Genomic DNA, 27705 nt, shown 5'->3' with positions numbered 1-27705 from the left:
GTGAATTTCAGACGGGATTCATCTCACCTACCTTTAAATGCCTGTGGAGTTAGTCCTTTTTGTTTGAGAGAGAGGCAGAGAGGGAATGAAAGAGTGAGAGAGAAATGAGTCATTTTTACCTGCTTTGGGTATCTGTATTAGTATATGCTTAATTACACTCCTTAGGTAGCTATATTTCCCTTATCTCTAATAAAGTGAGCACCAGCTCACTGAGATAAATGTAGATATCTACAATGTAGACGTTCATTTCTGCAGATGCCACATGGAATTAAAAGCTAGGAACTCCTCTTTCTCCCTTTAAGTAATACAATAAATGTATTATCACAGAAACCTTAGAGACATCTGAAGTGTGCTATTATTTGTCTTCTTAGTCTTCTCTTGTTCCAAATAAAAAGAAAACTTTCAATTGTTCTTTCTGGGTCATTGGGTAGAACGCAGATATGCTGCAGGTGGGTAATGTACCTTCTTTAGATGATGATAAGTTATTTGTCCAGTTCCAAGCAGCTCAATCTGGAGCTTTTTTGTGGTCAATGGGGAGGAAGAGAAAATAGTCCAAAACTAGTAGGATGAAGCATAGGCCTGGAAAAGCCTCAGGCCATAAAGGGAGTCACGATGATTAGTTTAGACCAGATGCTTAACATTTACTCAGTTTTCTGTGATAATGTGGGAGGCAGTCAACATGAACCAGGTCTACAAGGGAAAACCTGGATATATTAATTGCAGGATGACTGTTAACTATAGAAGTGAAGTTGTAATCAAACGTCACCTTAGGATGTAGCATGCATTTCCAGAAAACAGAAGAGCTAATGCTATCTTACATGATATTGGTGAGAATTTATTTGAAATTCTGTTTACAGCTCTAGTTATTTGTCATTAAGTGCGTTGAAATTAAGCCCCAAAAGAAGAGATATTAACATATTCAGGAAAACAGACAGTCTGCAATATCAGAGAAAACCAAAGAGCCCACTTGATTAGAAAAAGCAAAAGCTGAAAGGGAATATGATTGCTCTCTACAAACATCAGAAGGGTTAAAAAAAAGTAAGAGCTGCTTGAGCTACCAGATATTTTTATCACAAGAACAAGATATATACACTATATTAATAAATTTAGTGAAGAAATCAGTTTCTAAACATTAAAACTGGGAAGGTCAGCAGCAGCCTTCCAACTGAATGAAGAAGGACATAAAAACTTTACAAATAGAGGGCAAAACATTTATGGAAGGGATTATGTGATAACCTACCTACAATTCCAGGAAAAGTCCTCAATGACCTAAAAATTCCCTGTGTTCCTAAACAGACAAATGCTGGGTGACTGAAAAGGCAAAAAACGTCAGTCACGATAAATAACGTGTTGGAAGCAGCCATCATGCTTCTTCCACAGATTGTAGCAGCTGAGTGTTCATGAGGAAATCAGCTTATAAATGGGAAAGAAGAGAGGAGACAAGGGAAAAAAAAAAGAATTGTATAAAGAACCAGGAGGTAAAAGTGAAATTAAAGCAAGCCGTAGAATGTGAAGGCAGGGAGACAAACCATGAGATAAGGGAGAGGCCATTCAAAAATGTAGAAAGTTTACTGGACAGGCAAAAATCACCAGAAATATGAATGAACATCCAAGGCAAGTATTTAATAACGGGCATCGAGGAAGTTTTAGGGCACTGAGGGCACTCATAGGCTTTAATGGCCCTGACCAGCCTCCCTTGAAGCCTCTCCCACCACCTGCCCCTGGCCCCAGGAGCCCCATTTTGGCTCAGCCTGTCTCATTTCAGTGTACCCTCCTCTAGTCTTGTTTTTTGCCCTGCCTCCTGGATGGGCCTTGGACCATCCTTTATGTAATCAATAAACATAAGGATGGGTGCTTTTGAAACACAACAACAATCCAGACCATTTTGGCATAATATTGACCATAATATGTCATAAACCAAGCTTAAATCTTTGGAGCTTAGATTATTACAGTAGCCTTACCCTAACAGTCATTGCAGATCTAGCTAGACAGATCAGTTGAACAAACCAGTACAAAAGATTTTTATCTAGCCCTATAAGAGTTATTTAATGCTGGTAAGCATATGTTTTAGATGTACCTGAAAAGTGTCTAAGAAGAATGTAGCATCTAATAAGCTATGGCATGAAAACTTGTATCTTTCACAGGTTGGCATGAACACTTCAGAGACTGGACTTTTCCATTGAAATTATTTTTCCTTATATGCCCGTATTTATTTGCTCTCAATTCATTGTAGTACCCCCAGTGTCGGCTTGTCCCGGAAGGGGTGTTGTATTTCAGATAGTAAGTTGGGTTGCAGTTGTTCATTGAATTTGTACTTGGCCCATTGCAAGGAAATAATAAATCCATCTTGTCAGTTCAATAGCACAGGACTGCTTCTGGGTATTCAGTGATTTAGTACCTACTTCCTGGTAACTGAAAAACAGTCCTGTAGATTAATTATGATGGTCACAAATCATGTCTTCCATTTGGTCAGCATTCAAGCTACAAACAAAGAAGTCCCTACTTGCCTAATATTCAGACAACTGAAGGAGATGTTTGTTGTACATATAGGAAAAACAAAAAATATGGGAGTTTCTTGTAGGAATTTTTTTATGTACTGATTGTTCTCCCTACATTTGTGACTTATGCCAAGGTTGTACTGATTAGAACTTGTGGATCAGTGTTAACACGTGTACAAAACGCACAGTTTATGTTGGGTTTTAACTTGTGGTGTGGCTCAGAGTTTAGAGCAATCATTGAGTCATCGAAATCAGATATTTACTATCTCTCTGTCTTAACAAATCCTCATGTAGGTCAGACCAATTATTTCATGCATTGCCACTAAATGGCACCTTGCTGCTGTGCCACTAAGAACATTACAGCTCGGCCTCTGAGAGGTTGATGTTTATATAAATGATGAAAGTGCCACACATAGCAGGAGGTCTTCTGGGATCAGCTCCCTGGAGCGTGTTTCCTACAGTCTCAGTCTACAGACACCCTCTCCGATCTGGCTGCTATGGATGGATTGTTGTACAAAAGTAGCACTGGGAGCTGTATTAGCTAGGGAAATTGAACCTAACACATCTTTTCATTGAGTAATATTCCCTAACCACCCTCTTTGACTCTTCATGCATGCATTGCAATTATTGCGGCAAACTTAGCGTTATGTAGCCCACTTAAGATTTCTGTATCATTTGTGTACTCTGCAAGATTTAGCGGAGAGAGAAGTACTTAACCTTCTCAACAGGAGGGCACGATGAAGTGGAAGAGATGGGAACAGGCCTTCTTGCTGAAACAGAAAGCTTGCCAATTTTCCTGTACTCATCACTGGTGGTGTGGCCTTTCCTTACAGCAAATGAAGCACACAGGACCTTTGCAGGAATAGCACAGCATTGTACTGAGCAAAATTGTAACTGTGAAAGACCATCAGGGGCAAAAAAAAGAGGATTTATAAAGCTGAAAGGGGTTTATCTAGTTTTCAGCAAACAGGGAAATGGAAATCACACACAACATTTACAGGTAATGGAATAGACACCTTAAAACTCAGAAACACAGAAAACTGGTGAGAAACTTGATATGAGGAATAAAAGTCCTGGGCCACAAGACAGCGATTGTAAATGAACTTGTCACAGACAAGGCAAAGAGATGAATACGCTTACCATTGCAGTTACATCACCTAATGTCATAGTTCTCTGCAGTCACTATTTCTCAAAAGCTTTTTTTTTTGCCATTATTCCTCACAGGGAAACAGATCCCCACCCATGTACAAACTGAGGCACCTAAGTCGATCTTTTAAATTATTAAAGTGGTACATGTGATCTGTGCATAAGCCCAGAAAAATATCTTATATATGCCTAGAAAATACTTTCTACAATGTGGCATTTGGAAGCAAGGGAAGCAAGGGGGGCGGAAAAAAAGCCACTATGTAAGTGAAACTTTTAGGGAAGAAAAGAATTGGTAGGGAAAATCCATATTACTTGCTAAGAAGGCTGAAACTAATAAGGGAAATCAGCACGTTACAGAATCTGTGCAGATTCACAGATGATCAGGACTTTTACCCAGAGTTGAAAGTCCACTTAAATTTTATCTCAACTGATAGATGAACATAGAAGAGGTTGCTAGAAACTGTTTTGAAGAGTCCTTTGTGCATAATGTGATCTTCTGGTAAAAGGTAATTCAGAAGAATACATAACTTCCTTGACACTGGAAAACAACCCTCCAAACTCCATGCTGCCAATAACTCTATAGCTAGCACAGCTAAGAAAACCTGTAAACAACACTGAAAAATAATTATTTATAGGTGCATCTTTCCAGTTTTCTTTTTTAACAGCATCCCCACTACTGAGCTTCTGCCAAAGCCTTTGCTTTGGTAGAATAAAACTTTCTGTTTCCATTTAAATCTTGTTCTATGTTTTGGGAAATTTTTGTTTTGATTAACATGAATGTAATAAGAACACATTGAAGGCAACAAATGTAAATTAAGTGATGTAGTGTGTCTGCAATCCAAGAGAAACTTGGAGATCGCTCAGATTGACGTGCACTTGCATTTGCTGATGCCAGTAAGGAAAGCTGTATCACGAAAGGTCAGTGAGGAACAAAAGACTTCTCAATATCCCTGAGAAGTTCCCTTTCCTAGTGCTCTTCTGGCAAGATGCAGAGTAGAGTGAACACAAATACAGGTGTATTCACAGCTCCAGACTGGATTTTGAAACCTAGAGACAGTCCTCAGTAAGGAAAGAAAACTGAGATGATATATTGCCATGTCTGAAGTCATTCCCTTGTGCTTTTTCAGAAGCTTAATACCTGTTTGCCTTTAGAGCAAGACTTAAGTAAGGGACTTCACACTGGCAGGAACAGCATCTCTGTAAGAGCCACTTCAAGTGCCCAGATACAATTAAGCACGGAGGACTGATGGGGGGGCAAGAGAAACACTTACTTTAACACAAGAAAGGACAATAGACATATATGATTTATCAATAATATCTTTTGCAAGTAGCATCCGAGACTTAAAGCATTCATCTTATTTATACTATTTCTTATTGCTTTCTCAGGATAATAGGTAGAGCTTTAAGGTGTATGTAAAGCATCCCTCTTCCCTGTGGTAGTCACTTTTTATCACAAGAGCAGTACAAACGGGCCCTTGTGTAAGGGAGAACGAACCTCGTTATCTCTTGTAAACAGCTTTCCTGCAACTTTGGGATACATCTCAACCAAAAGTTCTGCTTCTGCATTTTATTCCTTCTTTGCAACACTCTTGCAATAAAAGCAGAACATGAAAGAGTGAAGTTTTTAAGCCCACCTCTTCAACAAGGTACGCTTTAGCCAAACACAGCTTAATGGGATGTAATTCTCTGGCCTATTTTATTTAGAGGGGAGAACAAAAAGACTGAGTAATTCCTTCTAGTCTTAACCTCTATCAGTTCTTTGTGTACTGGAGAGAGGAAAAGCATTGTATAGTAGTCAAGCAAGGTCTTCCATAGAGAAGAAAGTCTGGTGATTTCAAATGGAAAAATAAAACAGTTACTTCAGCAAGAGACCCTGTAATAACGAGGTAAACTAAACCATCATCTAGCTATTAAGCTGTGATTGCTATTTGTCTATGGTGTTTCCTCTCTCTTCTGATGGACATCTTAGTGTTCCCTGTAATAAATTTTTAGTGGACCATTAGTGACCTTATTTTCCCCGCATTTGTAAGAAATCAGGTAAGAGGCTGGTGGGGGTGATATGGATCCAGTCAAGACAATCTTATTGTTGCTATCCAAAGACTCAGAAAATACACTTAACTGTTACTTCCCTATTCAAGGTGAAGGAGGCTATTTAAGGACTGCATGGATAAACTGCATTTACTTGGTTGAGCTTTCAACTTGAGGTGAGTTAGGTGTCTGCTGACTCAAAGTGTTAATGTTTAATGAAAATACTCTTCTACTGTGACACCACAGAAATGGGATAAATGTCAATGTTCTCAAAAAAACTTATTCAGCTTGAAGTTCAGGAGATCTAAGAAATATTTCTGTCACAGTGTGCAGGCAAGCTGCATCTTATCCTACCTTTCTGGTCTCTGTAGCTATGTCCACAATAAGAGCACAAACCAAGAAGTAGCTTAAAGATTGGCGTGTACCCAAGACATGCTCCATAAATGCACATCATTGGCTAAGGGATACTCATCGCTCAGACTTCAATGAACTGAAATCAGAGTTTTAAATAACATCAGCCTTTTCAGCAGACCACATCGGTTCTCTTCTAGGAGGCATCGTGAAGCTGATTCGAGCCTGTGCCAGCCAACAAACATGACCAAAAGGGCATTGAGTGCCAGGTCCTTGCATTCACCTGGCCTATTTCGCCTATTTTAGGTATCTTCCTTTAAGATGAAAACAATTGCTCTTGGAAGTTTCTACTTCTCTCTTCTGACTTAAAAGGGAAGTTTTACTGATTAGATCAGATGCAGAAATGTATAGCATATGTCTGGTCAGGTGAATGCCACTTCTAATGATGCTTGAGGGTATTCTGTAGGAAGATTATTAAATGCAGCTTCTTTCTCATTCTTTAGGTAAGGATATTGCTCAAACTACCCCTTTATCTCTTATTTTTATTTGCCTGGAAGCTTGAAAGTCTGCCATAACTTCTCACATTTATTTACATAAAGGCCATGATACCTCACCAACACCATATTTTTCCATCAGATGGAAAAGTAGGATGAAAAACCCAACGGCCATTTAAAAGACAGTTAGTTAGATCCAGGTGTGCAAGAATATTTATCAAAGAACACTCTCACTTCTTCCATTGTATTTATAGCCATCATGATTGGGCTGAAGCTAACAAGGAGACACAAGGGAATTTCCTAGACCCTAAAGACCAGCAGCTCAAGAAGTGTGCGTTTTTGATTGCCCTACGCAGCAGTTGGATGGACGTGTAAAGGCTGCTCACCTTTGAAAGGAGATGTTGCAGGTGGCTGTTCCCCTCCACCTGGCAAACTTGTGTCAGAAACAAGACAATCACGAAAAAAGATGGGAATGACAGACAGCCATTGACATGGCAGTTGCTTCGGCTGGGAAATATATCAGGCCAAAATGCAGGACCTACTGACTTTCTCCTACGCACAAGGTTTCCACTGTGGTGTAGGGCTGCAGGATCAAGACCTTGTTTTCATGATTTAACAGGATAAACATTTTGTACTCTCCACAGACGGTATGATCAAGGGCCTATAGCCATCTGCAGAAGTTCTTCTATTTAATAGGGAACTTCATTCATACACAAGTTACCTGAAAGAGTGGGAATAATCTCTTTTCCCTTAGAGAAATGAAGCTGTTTCTGTTTTGAGCTGTGTATACAGAGGACAGTGTTTACAGATCACTGTCAGTGCCTAATGCTTCCTGTGATTTCATTTCACTCCTTTCTTTGAGAAACGCGCCCAGTGCACAGCAGATGTGGCAGACAGGGCAGTCTGCACGCTGTGAACATCTCTTTTCCCTGTCCTGTGAAATTCTCATCAGGATTGGATGAGGTACAAGGAGTCTAAAAGTGTCATTTTCAGTGCTCAGGGTAGAGCAGCATTTTGTCACAGTCACAAAGAGCGATCCAAGCTTTTGCAGAAGAAAGCTGAAACTGTTCTTCTTGCCACCACTGCTTCAGACTCAGGGTATGGCTATTTACCCTTCTCCCCTTGGAAAGGCTTGAGGAGAATATCTAAAAGACCTGCCATTTCCTGAAGGAGTCCCCAGACCCAAACATGATACAAGCCAAAGCCCATCTCAACGGGCAAAAAGTGAGGCAGTGAGGCAGGCCAAACTGGGTCTTCCCAAAAAGTCCAGCGAGCAAAGTAGCCCAACTCCACCCTCTGGATAAAGCATCTTCTTCCTCCTGGCAGCTAGTGTTGTCAGTCCTTTTTGCTTGAAGCTGGTAATATCTGAAGTTAAATGTTGACAGATTAAGCCTCCTTAATGGCGAGAGAGAAATGTTTCATTTATTTAGAAGAACAAATATTGGAGTACATAAATATTGGAGTACATAAATATTGGAATATAATATCTTCAGAGTCCTTATTCGCATGTAAATCACCTGTACATGTATAGGGGCCATTTATCTGTGGCTGCTGGACACTAGTTCACCTCACTGGGAAAACAGCTAAGTTGCTTTTTCTGGCCAAAAAAAAAGAGAAAAGAAAAAGGGGGGACAGGAGGAGGGAAAGCTAGGCATTAGGCAGTCTGCTAAGAAGGCAATGTGAGATTTACTAAATGTAATTCTTAAGAACTGTGTATGCCAGTTACACTGGTACATCAGCTTTCTGGCACATACATGCTTGAGCACAGCTTTTGTTTGTACTCTCAGGTAACAGATCCCCGTCTCATGCACTGCACAGGCCAAGTGAATTATAGCAGAGCAAATGAGCACATTTGGCAAGTCCTTGAAAATCTTGGGTGAAAAGCCTGGTCCTGAGTCAAGTTTCTAGAGTCTGGATGCATAAATCTGAACTACTCCCCAAAGGCTTGCATTATAATCAATGAAGGGAAGAGAGAATCTCTAAAACTTTATGCATCTTTTCCTAAGACAACTGTTTAAGAGAGTTAAGACTAATCATTTTCTTGAGGTGCACATAATTTCACATTAACTACAAAGGTAGCATAACGTGACCGACTAAGACATGCATGAATACTCTTTCAATATAGATTGTGTGTCTGTGTCTGTGTGTTTATGTACCTGCATGCAATTTAAGATATAAAGGAATAATCTCAGAGAAAGTCCTGATTGAATGAACTTGACCTGACCCATTTTAAAATTTAAACATTTATTAAAAGGCACTTTCCCCAATAAGATTTCAACAAGGAGCCTTTTCTGCACCCCTGAAAGGACTTAGTATAAGGATTGCACGTATGTCATGTGCGATATTTACTAGGGAAAACATTATGTAATGAATAACACAAGATATTAATGGCTGAGCTATGGGTAAAAAACAATGAACCTTACTCATGATCTTGTTCTTTTTTAATCACTTCCTGTGCAAATGAAGGAGCTCACAGGTCCTTACAATCAAACATTGCTGTCTGTCTTATCCTGTGGTACAGCAAGGATGAGCAATAGCTTTTTAACAAAGCTCTGCTTCCTCTCTTTGAGCTGTTCAAATGAAATACAGCTGCTACAAAGAAAAAAATACGTATATGCTTATTTTAGCTTTGCCACTTGCAAGTTTGATTCTGTGATAGACCGGTATGTCCTTCTTGGTAAATAATTTGGTTTCCATTCCCAATCCACAGACCCATTTTCAAGGAGAAAAAGCTGAGATCGTTTTAAACTTAGTTTGGACAATGGTCTAATTCCACCTTTATACTAGAATACTGAACAGTGCCAGGGCTTTTATCCTCCCTAAGATTACAACAGTAGTGTCATGCAGATTTAGTCCAGCAGTTACCATGAACAGGGCACCATTCCTAAAAGGTCCCTGGTGTCAGCCATCCTGCTTGGCAAGCTAAAGATTGACAAATATGTAAACTGGCCTGTCCTGGTTTCGGCTGGGACAGAGTTAACTCTCTTCTTAGTAGCTGGTACAGTGCTGGGTTTTGGTTTGCTGTGCCAGCTGAAACCAGGACACGGCCTCAGGACCAGAGAAAAGGCCATGGCACTGCCTGGTACACCAGTATAGATGGACCCTAAAAAAACCCTGAGTTCTTTAAATCTCATAGCATGTGAGCAGTTTTCCAACAGCAGTCTCACCAGGACAGCAGCCCAATGTAGCATCACCTCCCAGCATGTATAGATTATGCTGACTTTTATACTCAAGGACTGACATGGCATTTTATTGCTGTATCCTAGCACTACTACTTCATGACCAATTAGTCTACTACTGCAATATCATCTCTTTTTTTAATAGATACAATTTTTCATGAAATAAAGGCTCCTACCATACAATTTTGGCCTATCTTCTGAATACTGGATTAACAGAGGCCAAGTTACTCAGTATCACATCAATAAAATATTTTACCCACAAAACTTTTAAGAGTCAAGACAAATTTTGACAAGCCATGTGAATCTCAAGAACAAGTGATCATCCAACAGTAATCTAAGTGAAATTTAATTTGCTCCTTCATTCATGAGAAAGTTTACAAACAGAGCTTTTTAAAACCATTTAAGAGATTTGGTCTCTGACCTATTTTCATTGTCTGAGCTAAGGGAAACGTAAAAAGCAGTAATTAAAATTGAACAATTGAGCTCTTTTTTCAAATTCCTCTTTTTAATAATCTACAGGATTGTTTTTAACAACTAGGAATATCCTTTTTTCTTATGAAGAAGTATAATTATTTTATTTTTAAATAAGAGTTCACAATGAGAACTTGTGCTGAGTGCTTCATTCACTGTGAAATAAGAACAAGTACTTCTTCAGCCTGCTGAAAGAGATTCTCTTTGTTTATCATATCCTATATGAAGAGATAGGAGATTACTCATGTTTCATACAAGATGAAAAATTATTTACCTTTTAAAATGAAAGCTACAACTTGAAGAAATTATTGACTACAGGAAACACAATTGACTGTCCCTGTGTTCCTTACTATGTGCAGCAAACCAGGCTCTGTGAGATTTTCTTGTAGGCTATTTCCTTTTCAAAATACGTATAAGTCAGTAAGAAGCGCATCTGTGGCTAAATGAGCTGGTTTGCATTACAAATTGAAAAAAATATGTAAGCCAGCATTTCATGCACAGAAGTATCCTGGGAAATAGAAATCGCTATATTGACCCATACTGTTTCCCTCCCATAGTGGGTGTGACAGTGTGTTCACCTCTCTCTCTTTTTTTGCTATATCACCCAGATCCACTGAATTAGGCAGCTCCGCTGAAGGCAAGCGTCCTTTATCGGGCTCTCACAGCTGCCTGCTCTCCTGCAATGCCTTCGGCCTTTGACACCAACATGAGGTTCAAGTTCTCGATCCTGGCTCTTCTTCTGGAAGTGCTCGTCATTGTTTTGTTTGGGATATTTGTGGAATACGACAACAGTGATGCCTCTCAAATTTTATACCCACGTAAGTGTTGCTGTCTAAGATTTATAAAAGTTAGAATTCCTTTAAACTAATCCTAAGCAAGATTTCTGAATAACTTATGAGACCTAGCAATATAGCTAGAAAAGAAAGGCATGCTTTGGGGCAAACAAACTGTTTCTGAGGTGTGAAAGCAGCAGACTTCAAAGACAAATTCTAGTCGAACACATATAAAATTCTGAAAGTAGCTAACTGCTGAGAAGTTAGCTGTTCTGGGAGAGAAGAGTCCTGAAAATAGTTCTAGTGCTTGCATAGCAGGTTAAAACTTGGAGAAATATGAATTGCTTTGAAAAATTCTAGCATTTTCCAGAGATGGATGGTAGTGCTTCTTGCCAGAACTTCTATCCTGATTACTTTATCAAATAATGAAAATGAACAGAACATTTCATTACTATCATTCAGATTTCAAAAGGTTGTCTTATGAGAACACGGAAATTGGGCAGTATATTCATCATCGTTACAAAATATGTTTGCAGAAACTGGACTCCACAAAGGGCAACAGTTTTTGTCACAAGGTGGATAACCCCCTCCTGTCTTTCAAAGCAGTGGCTCAGTTGTAGACAGCAGTAGCTCAGCCTGCAAACACTTCTGTTGGTTTGTTGTTCTGCAAATGCTTGATGAAGTTCAGGGAGAAAGCTTTTGGCCCAAGAAGTAGTTGCTGACTTCTCCCACCCTCCTCCTCCTCATGCAAAGATCAGACTGTTGTAAATAAATAGAAAAATAAGTCTGCAGAGAAGCAGCCTGTGTTTTGATGGCAGGTTTGTTGTTCGTTTTCTTGGCTCTGATGTCTTAATGACTTGTAGCCCTGATTGCAACCCTCTTAATAATGATCATAACGATACAGAACTCCTTGCCTGTACATAGTACCCATGTAATTTTGTATGCATCCTTCTTTTTGTCTCATTCCAACTGGCCTTTCAGTGACTGTTACAGGGGAATGTGATCTCGGGGTCACTTCACTCTGTAGTAGTCTTGTGTTGTGTGTTCTCACACACAGCATTGTCCAGTTGAGAGAACAGTGAATGCATGGCATTATTCAGCTCCAGATACAAGTCGGCTGATGAACATCAGGGGCTAATTACTCACATTTGGGTTAACTCCACTGAGATGCAGCAGTATCCCTGAGAGACAGTAACTTAGGCTATGCCAGAGCCCGTTCTCTTTCTGGGACACAGCTTGGCCAGGTCCATGATAATGAACTATCCCAGTTCCTAAATTAGGTGGTCTTATCTAGACGGTGTATTGGGAATGACCCTTGGTCTGCTGTCACCCAGGAGGTGACAGTTGGCCTAGGCAAAAACTATGCCAGAAACCACACTAATAATTTGACAGCACAGATAATTCTACTCTGGCACTGTTATTTTATTAACATAGCCATTGCCTAAAACACCTGTCCACCTACCTCTTCTCTGACTCTACCCCAAAACAACACGACAACAACAGATACAGCCACAGAACAATAGTGTTTTGGGCATCTTTGTATAATTTGGTAAGCCAGAAGGATGCTGTCTAGGACATGGGTCCTTCAGGCTCAGATTAAGGTCTGTTTGCCCTGCAAGAACAGAGAAAATGACCTTCTCCAGTCTGAATGTCATACCTGCTGGCTCTGGTACTAAATTGACCTGCATTTTCTTGGAGTTCCCCTTACCAAGGAAAATGAAGAAAGGTATATGGGATCCTCGGGCTTATGCCAGTAATTTAATAGTCTTCAGTGGCCCCTTACAGTACTGTGGTGCATTTCTTAGTAAACCTCGAGTCTTCTGGATGGAGATTGCCTGTGCCACATGCATCACCATGCGTACTGTGTTCCCTGGGGAGCTCCTGGGATAGGCTGTTCTCACACTTAACAAAACCCTCTCCCAGCCCTTGTGTGGAGCCCTGTTTTTTAATTTAATATCTCCATTTTAAAAAGGCATCAGAGAGAGGGCAGGAGCCTCATCAACATCACAGAGAAAAGGATTCTTCTCACCAGATGCTAACAGTGCAATATAGGCCTTTACATGTATTCCATCCAGTTAGGGATCACCTATAGTTATTTCTTCCCTGATATAGTTATTTCTTCCCTGATACCAGTGTCTAAAATATGTGGGAGAAATTGCCTGCTGTCTCCTATGCCTTCCTGCACAGGCAGTGTATGACTATGTTATACCTGCTCACTGCCGCCCAGCTGTCCACGCTATTGAACTGCTAGTAAGCTCCTGGCATGGTTTTGGCTCATGCAAACCAGCACCTTGACCTCCTCCTACGTATGGCTTTAGGCATAGCCTAGATAGGGGACTACCCTCAATAAGTAGTACAGGTGGGAACAGCGTTTTGGGAGAGAAGAGCATGTAGCTGTACAGATGTGAGGCAACCTCTGCCGTTTGCCTTCTGGCCAGGCTGTTCAGTTTACCAGTAGAGATATAAACTAAGCAAATACCACAGAGGTAATGTTGGACTTTTAGATGCTGACCTAAAAGTTGATGGATCTCATTCACAGTAAAGAAGTGGAATAAAAGCAGGATTTCTTAATACCTGTGTTTTCACTTTTAGGCCCTCTTCCTCTCAAACTTCCCTGTCTACTAAGTGCACACAAGAGCACAGTTTGCCTGAGGACCTGGCAGAAAGTTAATGCTATGGTTGTACAGATGTATTAGGACATATCCTGAGCCAGGACTTCCCCTGAGTTCACAAAATGATGGGTTCAAACTGCTTCTCATGCTGTCCCCAGGGATCTGTACCTCATAGATTTAGCTGTTTCATCCAGGGGCCAATTTATATTCTCAGAACTGCAGCATGGGGCCTGCTTTTATATGTCTTAAATACCTCAGCACCATGGATCCAAGCTGTTTCAGTATTTTTGGACTGAAGAAAGATGAAGATAATAATTGAGGGTCACCATAGTTTTGCGCTCAGGTAAGGGGGCTGAGCTGAGATCATTCCCAAAGCATAGCTTTGCATGGTATCTATTTCTGGTGGATGCAAGTACAGACATGGTGAACTGGATGGACAACTTCAGGTGTGCCATGCCGCTAGAATGGGAGGACAAGAGCATGTGATGCTTTTGCAAGCATTCCTAGAGGATTTCTTTAGTACTGGTATCCTGTATGTAATGTCCTGTGATACATCCATGACTCATGGCTTAGGAAAACTTATGCTCCCCTCTTGTTCAGGATTCTACAGTTTACTCCTTTAGGCAGAGCACAATCAGTTTCAGTATAAACCTAGATGCCACAAGCATCTTTGCATTGAGACTCACCACCATGCAGAGACGTTGCAGTGGAATTAATATGTTGGTCTTGGGCAGCCTTGCAGAACCACATGCAGTGGTTTTGTTCAGGATCTGCTGGAGCGTTTTTCCCAATCTTTATTTTCCTGCCTCACAGAATGGAAGTACTATGTTTTGTTAAACACAACTAGTTACCGAAACAGTTTATTTCAAATCATGCTGTTTTCTCCATCATTTGAAATCATGCCAGACCTACTCTTCTCTAAAAGGATGCGTAAGAGGTAGTTAAAGCACAAGGTATAGGCTAGACTAGTTGAAATTTTACCTCAACATCCATGAATTAACCTAGTTTTAACCAGGACTTTTGATCTTTTGTGTAAATAAGTCCAGACAGCTTTAAAACATTTATATGAATCTTGGCTAGCCCTCAGGAGGACCCAGGATTACATGTCAACCAGCTGCTTGTTTCAAACAGAGTTGCTTCTGATCTTCAGGACTGGGGTGAGATTTCTAAAAGCACCTTTCAAAAGAGACCTGAGCATGCAGAAGCCCTACTGATGGGCACTGAGAATGAAACTCCTTAGTCATCAACGTGCTCTTGAAACCTGTTCTTTTGCTCACATGTAGAGTCAGGTTACTTAAACAGTAAAGTATCTTTTACTAATCCAGACATGATTTACTGAGATGTTGTATACACGAATGGGATTGTTTTGATAAGAACAATTTACTTGCTTTGTCTGCAGTGATTTAACCAGGAGATTGCAAACAAGAGCAAGTAATATGCTGAATGCTAACAAACCATAATCTCCTCTGGGAGACTGGAAAAATTTTCTTACCTGGAGCTGACTACGCTGAATGGGCAAAACTAAAACTTTATTGGAAAGTCCATGGCATAGGCTGATTAAACAATAAAAAGAGCAGAAGTAGGTCATTTTCAAATGTACCTCTCATTTTGTGTATAAAACTCAAGTGTGATATAAACCGAAAACTGTTGAAGTCCTATATCACTTTGACTTGTCATGCTAAGCATTTATTAAATACTTTTCCATTTTCTTCTGCTAAAGTCAATCAAAAAGGCTACTTTTGTAGAGGTTGTTGTACAACTTCTATGAATTTGCCCTCTAGTTCTCTATTTTTTTGGTAACAAGCTTTAATAAAGTAGTTTTAGAAGAGTCAGACAAATAACCCAGGCCACTTCTCAAATGCGAAGGTGCTGATCCCACAGGTTATGGGGTGAATAGTCTCTCATAGAAAATTATTTTAAAAAGGGGAGAAAAAGGCTTGTTCAGCATCCAGTTTCCACTTATCCTCAAAAAAGAGGGAAAGAGATCTTGGATTACTCCTTCCCTTATTTGAGAAGAGCTTTCTCATGTGACCTGACAACATATTTTTGTCCCACTTAAAACAAAAAGGTGGGTGATTGCCTGTACCTGAGATCATCAGGGTGGTGTTAGAAGAACACTGGGAAGGCTATCCGCTCTCAGTCCTACCGGCACTAACCACTGCTACGTATTTTCCAAGACATTTGAAGGGAGTTTCTCTAGATGTGCAGTCCACCACCACAGTCAAGTCGGGTACGAAGACACAGCTCTGTGTTCCTGTGGCACAGGCTGCTGCAAGCTGGGAGGGTGCACAGGCAGATGTACCCCTCAAATGATCTTGTACTTGAATAGCCTTTTCCTAAACACCCCCCGCTGACTCCCTCTGACACAGGAATATGGGCCAATTAAGCTCTGTTTTGGGTTCTGCATCCACTAAGACACTAAAGACTTTGCTGCTGGTAGGATCAGGATATTAGCATGGCTTGTATTGTCCCCAGACATATCTTTTTCATCTCTTGCCAGGTCCTCTGAAGCAAGGGCATATGTTGAACTCTAAGCAAGACAGTTATATTCACACAGCATTGCAATACAAAATATGCAAGTATATCAAAAGCAGAAGCCCAAATGGGGAAGTTAAGTTGATTGTGTATCTTTTAAAATAAGTAGTAAGCACAACACAAGAGTTTGGATAGTAGTTCTGGAAATTGAGTAACATGGAGGAAAATGGGAAGCTTCCAAAGGACTGCAGGGCCCTCAAAAATCCCATCGCTGGCTATTACTGAAGTCAGGAAATAAATGTGAAGATGTCCAGCCTAAAGAAGCAAAAGGGTTGGGGATGTCTGCGAACCACCTGCATTTCTATGCTGTTTGTTAGATGCGTGTAGCCCAATGTAAAGGCTCTTACTACATGCATGTATGTATTTCAGTGCTAGGTCAGGGCTGGAATATGACTGCGCAAATATAATAGAGTTTATTAAGAATCTCCAGTAACTCGTTGTACTTCTAGGCCCTCTTTTGGCTAAACACGGTAATGCATATAGCAAAACTATAGGAATGCTGAAAGTATGTAACTGAGAAATGTAACTTCAAGCCAAATATTATATTAACCAGGTCAATGTCTCAAGTTTTTCCCACATATTTGCATGTAAGAGGCAATGAAATAGAAATGAAAAGAAATAGTTTCTCTATACTGAGATTCTTACTAACAATAAAATCAGAGAAAAAGCTTTAATTACAGGACTCAAACCCATTTGGTGTAGAGTCCATTAAATCACATAAAACACTTCAGAGTAACAAAATATTTTAAAATATAAAATATCTATGTTGTGGTGATAAATTCAGTTTGTATTAAAAATCCTAAAAAAGGAAATAAAAAAAAAACCTTCAAAAAAAGTAGAAAAAGAACTAGCTGTATTTTAACAAAATTCATATTGGGGGAAAAAACAGCATATTTGAAGGAGGGCTAAGTATAAGCTGATTAGCAATATTAATTTACTAGTTTAGACATTACTTTAAATGCCTTTTTCTTTTACCCAGGTAAAGAAATCAATCTCTCGTACAGTAGTTTTTAGGGATCACAAGCATACCTTTGAACTGGGCCAACTAACACTCTACCAGACAAATCCCATGTACAATTTTGGAGTTAGCCAGAACACGCTGGATGTGACAACCTTTATTTGAGGGGGAAGAGAACTTTTCTGTAAGGACATGAAGCTGTGATGTTCCAGGTAGCTTCACATGCAGAGAACAGTTCCAGATGCATTAAATTTGCTAGTATAGAGATCTAGTGTTCTTTCCACAATGATATAGCAAGAAATAAAATCAATAATTGGGTCTTGCATTTTCCAGACACTCAATCTTCAACTAGTAGACTGGTCATGAAGTGGGGAAGGTTGGATCACATTGATGACATGAGTTGGGAACTCTTTTCTATTAAATCCTCATTTGTCCCTAGCTTTCCTCCCTTCATAGTCACTCTTCATAGTCACTATACAGACATGTTTTCCCTTCAGTCTTTCAGGATGTCCATGTGATGATATTTGTTGGATTTGGTTTCCTGATGACCTTTCTGAAGAAATACGGATTCAGCAGTGTTGGTATCAACATGTTAATTGCTGCCTTCGGTCTCCAGTGGGGAACACTGATGCAAGGATTTTGGCACATGAAGGGAGGGAAAATTCATGTTGATATCAAAAGGTACATGTGAATTTACCACAACTGACATTTCTATCCCTTAAAATATCGGGAGGAGCCATAAACCAGAACATCTGTGGGATCAGACTTGTAAGTTCACTGAAATTTCATTGAGCCTTATTGTCCACCTCTCAACATTCATCTGCCCTCTAAAGGGGCAACATCTGGTGCACTGGGCCAAGGCAACCAAAGGGTGGGATGAAATCTGAGGTGGTATGTTACATGTGGGCCATAGGTCATGTAGAGCGATTGCTTTGAATCTCTGGAGCTATGGAAGCTGGAAGGTTTCCAGCAGTAGCACAGCACCTCCTGCATCCAGCAGGCATGAAAGGATCTGTCCTTCCACGACACATGGGGTCACAGAAGAAAGGCTGGAACAGTGTGTCTATCCACTTATGGGGTTTTCTCCTACTTCTCAAGGAATGATTTGCATGAGCACCAAACTGCAGTAGGTTTTGGACCCCAATCATAGAATAAGAGACCTCATGAGCAATGTCTCTAGATACTTTTAATCCCACTCCCATTCATCTGTCCTGCTTCTACCAAGGTCTCAGAGTGTTTTCCACATCTGCAGTTCTGTTTTCTGAGACAACTTGTAGACACTTTTGAAAGGAACAGCATCCAAACTTTACTGAGGGACAAGCAGAAATAATATAAGTAGCTCCTTAATGCTTACAGACAGGTATTTGTAGAGGGACCCATAAGTTAGTGCCCCTCTATGCTGCAAGTTTTTGACCAATTTGTGTTTTTATTTATCTTTGCCATTCCCCATAACCTGTTAACACTGGTCCTGCCTGACAGCTAGTGCAAACATGATGCACAGTGACAGAAAGGCATGCAAGGCTTTTGAAATGAGATAAAACATCTGACCAAAGCTAAGAGCTCCCTGTCATCTTTGGAGTTCAGGTGACAGTCAGAACTGGAAATATCCCTGCACATCCGCAAGACACATCTCATTTAACTTTTCACTATAATTTCAACCAGCTAAGCACATATATGCTATAAGCAGGAAGTAACCTTCCCACGCTTTTTCCTCAGTAGTTGGTAAGATCACTACAAAACCCATCTGGAAAGGTTCGATTTAATTTTCACCCACAAAGATGATCTTAATAATTCTATATCTGAAGAGTTAAAGCTCTATCATTTTAATAATATGACAGGTTTGATATTACAGCCTTATTTCAGGCCTCTTTAAACTGATTTTCTTTTTTCCTGTGTTTTTGTTTTGCTTTGTTTTGTTTTTATTAATTTTCTTAACTTCAGCATGATAAATGCAGACTTCAGTACAGCAACTGCTTTGATTTCATTTGGAGCACTCCTGGGGAAAACAAGTCCTGTTCAGATGCTGATCTTGACAATTCTGGAGATCACAATCTTTGCATGCAATGAACATCTAGTTACAGAAATATTTCAGGTACAACTATTTAGCAATAATTGTTTTCTGTTTATAACAAATGCTTTCACTTTGTAATACTTCCAGTTTATGTATTCTAGGTTCTAGTTTCTACCATAGGAAATAAACCATTAAAGTCATCCAGACTTATCCTTCATCAAAACCTCATCTTTATGCTGTATAAAACCTGTGGCGTTATTTTGGGTCCCTATTACAGGCCACAGATGTTGGAGCCTCAATGACTATCCATGCTTTTGGAGCTTATTTTGGTTTGGCTGTAACCCTAGTCTTGTATCGTCCTGGTTTGAAAAACAAACATGAAAATGAAGAATCTACCTATCATTCGGACATATTTGCCATGATTGGTAAGTGAAGTAATAGTGAGTGCTGATCAGTTGTTCATCCCTCTTTCATCCCTATGTTTTAATGATTGCCTATTATTACACTGCATCCATTTTCTTAAGTATACTCCTAGAGCTATATTCTTTTTTTGTCTGATGCATGCACAATGTTTCCAGTGACACACATATTTTTACAGTTTTTCCTTGGTTAAAGAAAGGAAAGATCAAATTAAAGATGCATTTTCACTGTGCATTAGTGGTGATTCCCTTTTTGTTAAATCTTCTGTTATAAGCAGCATTTCCATAGAAATTGGCCATAATTAAAAGTATTGAGCTGTGCCGGTACTGTTAATGAATGTTAGAAACCATACATCTATCTGTCCGTGAGATCTATTCATAGATCAATTTGCCAGCTAAAACTATCAGTTATATCAATAGATGATAAAGGTTTTGCATGCGAACTGTCTTGCTAATGCATCTTATTCCGGTATGGTTTTCACGGTGGTAGTGAGCTCTGGCAGCAAGTGGGGCATGACAAGGGGTCACAATGTGTTAAAGTCTTCCAGTAAGATTTGACAGAGACCATGTGTCAAAATCCCAGCTGCCAGTGTCAAAAGCTTCTGCATAATCAATTATTTCTTCCAGCATTTTGTCTGTTTCATGTTTCTTATTGATCATCTTCCTCATTTCTTGTAGCTAGTTCTGTTGTGTTGGATCTTTCACATTGAAATACCCCTTGTGTCTGAATAGTCTTTGTTTTGTTTTGACTTATATTCATCCAGGTACCCTGTTCCTTTGGCTCTTTTGGCCCAGTTTTAACTCTGCCATTGCACCTGAAACAAGTTACCAGATGAAAGCAATTGTCAACACTTACTATTCCTTGGCTGCATGTACTGTCGTAACATTTGCCCTCTCCAGCCTGGTGGATCAAAGAGGCAAATTCAGTATGGTAAGAATCACATTGCAACCTCTGTTAAATCGAGTCGCCCTTCTATAATAAGGATGATTAGGCAGATTCCCAATGTCCATGAGCTATCTGGAGCCTTTGCTCATACTGTGGGCAAGATTAGAGCTATTATACTTCTAAAAGCTATAATGTAAGATTGGGCCCTGAGGCAACCCACCCTGCTTTAGGTATGTGGTGATTCCTCAGTGGGATCACTGCATCTGGAGAGTGGAAAGCTCTTAGACGTTACAGTGATGGTCTTGTTCCCTTGTTCTCTCTTGTCCACAGAACCTGCTGGACTATAGAGACATTAGTCCAACGTTCAGGTGGACTTTTGGGTCTTACAGCAAAGAAGATCCTTTGTGAGTTACCGTATTGCAATAGCCAAAATAGGTGTCTCAAGGCAACAACCTGTTCCCTGGCAGTCTCACAGTGCAGCTGCACAAGAGGCAAAGCCAAACTAGGTTGGGGCTGCCAGGCTGCCAATCTTTCATCTCCTTGCCCTAAAATCCAGCCCTATGTTTTCACCCACTCCTTTCCAGCAGTTGCAGTGTTTATCTAAAAGCCCAGCATGAGCAGGCACAGTTCAATGAGCTTGCAGAATTTACTGCTGTTGTAGGAAGCAGTTCTCACTGGCTCAGCCTGGCTTCTTGAGAGGTCAGATGAGTTTTAATGACTTTGCAAAAGTTGGACTTCATTAAACTGACCCCAGTTAAACTGGCTTAGAGTAGCTTTGAACCAAGACCCTGAACATGTAACAGGGAACCCTGTTTCAAATTCCTGTTCATACTTCATCGGAAAAGTCTCACCTGAAGAAAAGGAAAATTTCTGTATGCAAAAAAGCCTTCAGAGTCACTCAGCCCTAAAACAAGCCTCTGTTCCACATATATCATCTCCACCTCTGTATATTCTTTGCAGGTTCTCATTCAAAATGCCACCCTGGCAGGAGGAGTAGCAGTGGGTACCTGTGCTGACCTGTCAATCCACCCTTTTGGTGCCATGTGCATTGGGAGCATGGCTGGAATCATCTCTGTCCTTGGGTTCCACTTCCTGACTGTAAGTATTGAGGACCCACCTCTGCTCTCATTTACTTATTGCTTCATTGGCTTTACTGGAGCTCCCTTGGTTTGCAAGAAGGGGAGTTTAGAAACCGGCTGATACAGTATAGAGAGTAAGCTCTAGATAATGGTTATTTTTAAATCAGTGTGATTTAAATATATGCTTATGAGCTAACTTCAGTCCATCACCTAGCTAAAAACAGAGAAGGATCACGAAGATATTAGAGTTCATTAAAGTTGGGATATCTGTTCAAGGAGCTGCCAGAATTTTGCTCCAAGCCCATGTTTCAGTGAAATAGGACTAATTACATTTCAGTCTTTTAAAATTTCTAAATAGATCAGTAATCAAAAAATACTTTTGAAGTCTAAAATGGAACTGTTTCATGTGGAAAATGTAGAAACAAAATATTCTGACGAAAGCTGTTTAAATGGGCATTTCCTGATGGAGAAACATTCTGGAAGAAAATACCCGACTAGCAGACTCAGAATAGGTGTGTATGTGTTATTAGCCACCTCTTTCAACCTTTGCTGCAGTGGCTGAAAAGATTAAGAATATCAATGGACTGTCATGTGTTTTGTACCATTATATTTATGATGGTAGCTTGGACATTTGTACCGTTATACGTACATACTTGGTTTTCTCGGCATATAAAAAATTTCACAGTGAAGGGAAAGATAGCAGGTTTTACAGCTAAACTTTGTGTACATGAAATAAATTAAATTGTTTCTTCTACTTCTGCACTACTTTCTTTTGCATATCATTCTAGAGATAATGGAAGACTATAAACTCACTGTAAACTTCATATTTCCCCTCATTTCAGCCTTTGTTGGCATCCAAGCTGAACATTCAAGACACTTGTGGAGTTCATAATTTACATGGTTTACCTGGAATACTGGGAGGTATCGCTGGCATCGTAGTAACTGCGATAAATGAGGAAATTAGGTGAGTTATAGAGAGAAGACAGAAAGGAGTTTATTGATTTTTGAAGGTCTATCCTAATTTTCCACCTTCCTTGGATCTAATTATGATTTTTTTTTCAGAAAATGCATCTTTGATTTGATGTCAGACATCAAGTTCTGGTTTAAATAGGACTCTTCTTGATATCCTGCCTTTAACACACTGTTTATATTCCAAGCTTGTTCCAAATTAAAAGCTCAAGTAAAAATAAATAAATTAAAAACATCATAAAAAACAGCATACAGAACCATTCAAATGTAGAAGAATCTTTATTATGATTCTACAATTACACTGTTGGTAACTGTAAGATTTCCAAGAAAATTGGCAAAATGGGCTATTTCCACTGTCTTAAAAGACTCCAAGAAGATGAAATGCTGGTCTTTTTGACAAAGGGGAGCATTCTCTAAAGGCTTACAAGATACTAATAATCTTTTCAAAGAACTTGTTTTCATCTGTAGTCTAAAACAAAACCAAAATAAAACCATGATTTCTGTCTTGTACACAGCAATGGCAGGATATTTTCCTATGAGCCATCTTGTCCAGCAGACAGCAAGTACGATGTTGTAAGACCAATTATCAGTCTCAAAGTGTAACAATTTTTTGATTGTCAATGGTTCGCTTTTCTGCCCTTTTCAGGCAAGGGGTCCACATTACTCCTTACATGCAGGCTGCTGCCCTGGGCAGTACAATTGGAATTGCACTGGCGGGCGGAGCATTGACAGGTCAGTATGATGGATATAGCAACTGAAATATATGTGAATTTAGAGGTTTGCCCATGGAGAACTTCAATGTATCAACAATTTCATGTGACTAATACAAAATAGAAAAATAAAAATAATGCGTGATGGCACACTGGCAGAAACTGAAATATGGAAAAGCAGTTTTTCAATAATTTTGTCTTCAAATGAAGCCTAGATATCTTACTGAATACATGCTTCAAAGATACTGGGTTGTAAATATAGGAATAGTAAGATGTTGTTCTGGATGGCATTCTTCTCTAGATTCAGACACTTAAAATTCTGAACAGAAACTAGTTTGAGATTAAGACATTCATTTAAGTGTCACGTTTCCATGTGATTTGGGATACTTTCCAAATAAAAATTCAGGCTGAAATAGAAAATTCCAGTCTGAAATCTGGGAAAGGTTTCAGCAATTAAAAACAAGCTCTTATTCATGTCGACATGAAGAAACCTGCATCTCCTCTCATAATGAGTGACCTGACGTCCCAAGATGGTGGGACATTTCTGTAGACTAGGAAAATGAGTCAGAAAACTTAGATGACTCCCCAGGGCACACCTGAGGAACATTTATTTAAGCATTTTGTCCATTTTTCAACCTCTGATGCTGTTTTTCCTGCAGGTGGTATTCTAAAGCTGCCCTTCTTGGGACAAGCATCTGACCAGAACTGCTTTGATGACTCTGTCTATTGGGAGGTAAGATATAACCTCCCTTTATTTTCATTATGTTAGAAGATGTATAGCACACTGCGGTCCTGCTCTCCCGGGTTTTGTGGTTTGCACACATGAGTCAGCTTTCAAAAATGTTGCTCTGCCTCAGGCTGTGAATTTATCAAGGCCACCTTCAGGATCTTTTTTGGACTTGCTAGCTAGTCATGCCATTTAGATTGGACTAACCTTGAACAAAAAGCAGAAATAGAGCCAACACATTGAGACCTCAGTGGACTTCTTTATCTCTCTTTTAAGTGCTTGCTGTGTCAGGTAACCTCTTCCTTCTTGTAGTTTAAACACATGATATTTCCATTTTTGTCTAAATGGTGCTGCTTTTCTAGTGTCATCTAGAATTTCATACTGAATGAAATTTAGAGCACTTTTTCTGTATTTGTAGGGTGAGCCTCCCTTAGGCTGAGCAGAAGCTTTTCTGCTTCCTGGTTGAATGATCTGACCACTGAGGTTATTAGAAGACAGGCCTCCTGGCACTATTGTTTTATGCATGAAGACACAAAAAATGGGGCTGAGAAACAAGTACATTTGAAATAGCCCTGCTAGGCTCCTGTTACGCTCAATGAAGAGATGGCTCTAGATTGTAGTTCATTTGAATCCTTCCAGATCTATGTTAGGTTACATGAATTAAAACCTTGAAAGTCTCTATATTCCCCAGTGATAATGAAAGACCTTTCATTGCCTACCTCAAATGTAGAGCTCTATACCGTAGAGACCTGGATTTTATCAGCTGAGTCCCACATACATCTCTGAGTTGGATGCCTACAGTCAAGTGCAGAGCAGAAACTCAGACATACCTTTCTTCTTGGCTAACCTAAGAAGCTCCCTGTACTGTTTGTAGGCTTTCTGCATCTCCCTTCTTTAGAGACTGATGACAGATTCTTAACTTAGGTAATCTGAATTTTATCCTTTATGCCAGGACAAACTCAAAAATGCAAGACGAGAAATACATGATATACATTCCTTGTAAATAAAATGTTGTGAACCCAAAAGGAGATTTTATTAGTTTTTTAATGAATTAAACACCAGTATGAACCACACAATTTGGCTTTTGGTGAGAGAAAGTTTGCAGTCTAAGGGGAAGTTTTGAGCCAAAAGATCAGCTGTAGTAATGACAATCAGCAAAAACAAATGACAGCTCTGCAAGTCATTCACTGTTTGACCTCGGGAAAGTCAAAGCACTGGTTTTCGGCAAGACCTGAAATAGGCTGTCATATGTAATTAATTGATAAAAAATTTCAGGAAAAGACCAGTGACGATAATACAACCCTGCTCAACTGAAGGTCCTGTAGTATCATTAGAACTGCTCAGAAATATTCTATTCTAAGTAAGTGAGCTTTATCAGGTAATGTGAAGGGCCATTGATATTTGGCATACAACATCATTTACATTTCATTAGAGATGGTCACCTTATTTCTTTAGAGCTCTTTGAAAATCCCACATATTAATTTTGCACTCTTGTAGCTAACATCAGTATTAAGGAATTCTATTAAGAAAACCCTGAATTCATCCCTCAGAATTCAGAACTGGTGCTTCATGTCAGGCTGGGTCAACGTTAATAAATAGACACATAATATATACAAACAGAACAACATTCTCAGTCCACTTTAGTCTCCTTTTATGGCAAAAGGAAGTCTATATCTCATCAACTGAACTCTTCTCTGATTTTCATGGCAGGTTCCAGAAGAGGAGAAAGCACATGAAATTCACTCCAACAACTATGATGAGCACAGCAGATTTGAAGCCACCATGTAGAAAAAAGAATTCATCTGTAATATTTGTCCTAATGATGCTCTTTTCAGTTTCTAATGCTAAAAAACCACATCCGAGTATTATTCTAACCACACTAGGTTTTCAAGAAGGGGCTGTAGATAGCTATATTTTAAAGCTTGATTTTAGAATACATAGTCATTACGCCAAGCTCGGGTGAATTAATTAGATCCTTCCAACATATTTGTTCATCAGAAAAACCCACCACAAACTGCTCTACAAAATTATCTCTATTTTGTCTTTTTTCGTCGCTGAGTCAATCTAGCCATTGAAACAACCTTTGTGTTTCAAGCCTATTACAGGATACCATATTTAACTGCAAGATTTCTGAGTTACAGTCACATCCTTCAGCTGCGTAGGGGTAATCAAGAAGAAAAGGATTGATATTGTTTATTTGGATTCTAACACGCTTTTCACCCGAGCATCCCAGATTAACTTTTTAAGAAAGTATGTTGTCCTATTTTTGTATGGGGGAGAAAATGTGCTGTATTTTGAAGACTGGTTATGACAGGAAACAAAATGTTGGAATCATTTGCATGACAAAGCACAGAATATAGTGATTGATGAGGTATACTAAGTGGCAATATGAGTATCATGATTCTTTGTTAATATGTTTATTGAAAGGGAGAAGAAAGTGAAATGGTGAACAATTTCATTATTGGCATAGATTTTTCTAGATTGTTTCAAGGACACAATAAGGGAATTGAGTAGGAGCTATGAAAAACAGGTAATTACATAATATGTCTTACTACGTTCAACAGTAATAAGTAGATAGTAGCATTGTTAATGTCAATAGATACAAACTGAACCAAATGCTAGCTCCAAGAAAAAGCATGAGTTATTAGGAACTGACCAGAAAGCAACTATGTTCAACCTAAAGAAGACTCAGTGGAGAACTTCTGTGTGGTGAGTCGCTACCTTTCAAGTCACTGCCTCCTAAAACAAGAGAAAGCAGAAAGAAGAAAATTGAAGCTAAATTAAGGTAAATTAACTCCACCTGAGACGTGATGATAATGGCTGCTCAGTTAAGAGAGACAAAAATTGAGGTATCGGAAGGAACTCTGTGAGATCACAGTAGGTGGGAGCAGAGTCACACATCTGTGCCTACCTACATGGGGTAATCCATTGAGAGGCAATGGATGGGAGATGAAAATCTAACAGAAGGATCACAGTGTCTCTAGGCATTATTCAGACACAGAAAGCTGCCACTGATGTCTCAGAAGGATGAGCTACAGTGGATGAACTTTCAAGACTTTTTTATATTAACGTCTTATTTCAAGTCTTACTTATCAGATTCAAGGGGAAAACTCCTCTCATATAAAATAGCACAGATATTTTTGGTTCTGCTGATGTATTTTTCCTTGAAAAATTTTAGAAAGATACTAGGCAGGGCTATCCCGTATGTTATATCAGCTGTATACTGCTATATATATCAGATTTCTATCTATGAATGAAAATACATTTGTTGTAACACACTTTAGTTCAGATATGCTCTTTTGCAGGTGTGCAATGACTGACTCTTTTCTACCTTGTTGGCTAGAAAACGTCTTTTATCCTTTCAAAGCTTTGACACAATCATTTTTGTAAAAACTGAGAAGGCATTTAACAATGTAAATATTGCATATGTAAAGATTTTAGAAGTAATTTGTGCATAATTTACAAACACAAAGTATTGAAGTACTTGAAAAAGATTCCATATGTAGACAGACTGTAAAAATCTCATCCTCAGTACATGAAGCTCACCGCTCAAAATCCTACTTGGGGATTCAGAAGGTCTTTCATTCACCTACAGCGGTGAGGTAATTTCACTGATTGTGAATGTTGACCTCAAAGGAATACCTGAGTGACAAAGTACCGCTCGCTGTGAGTAAACCTTTCAGAATGATGCCCTCAATAGTTATCTTTAGTTCTTTAAAACAAAAGGGGGGAAAATAAACTATGCAGTTCTGTTCTCCAGTTCTCCTTATAATCTTTCCATAGTAACCCAGACCCTCATCCACTAAGTACTCATCATTGTTCTCTGCCTTTTTTCAGAAGATACTGCCCCAGAGAAATC

The 27705-nt window shown here is 39.4% G+C and overlaps 1 protein-coding gene across 1 annotated transcript; it reads left to right on the top strand.

Moving 5' to 3' along the window:
* The first annotated feature begins 10817 nt into the window (after positions 1-10817).
* RHAG (Rh associated glycoprotein) lies at positions 10818-27124 on the top strand. Its single transcript, XM_050894931.1, has 10 exons — positions 10818-10985; positions 17543-17726; positions 18987-19137; positions 19334-19481; positions 20240-20406; positions 21322-21459; positions 22283-22404; positions 23056-23141; positions 23779-23852; positions 25557-27124. The coding sequence occupies exons 1-10, from the start codon at positions 10850-10852 to the stop codon at positions 25632-25634; spliced, it is 1284 nt and encodes a 427-aa protein (XP_050750888.1). The 5' UTR covers positions 10818-10849; the 3' UTR covers positions 25635-27124.
* Positions 27125-27705: the final 581 nt, after the last annotated feature.

Source organism: Gymnogyps californianus, chromosome 3 (genome assembly GCF_018139145.2).
Source record: "Gymnogyps californianus isolate 813 chromosome 3, ASM1813914v2, whole genome shotgun sequence".
Lineage (NCBI taxonomy): Eukaryota > Metazoa > Chordata > Aves > Accipitriformes > Cathartidae > Gymnogyps > Gymnogyps californianus.
This window is presented reverse-complemented; position numbering and strand designations above follow the sequence as displayed.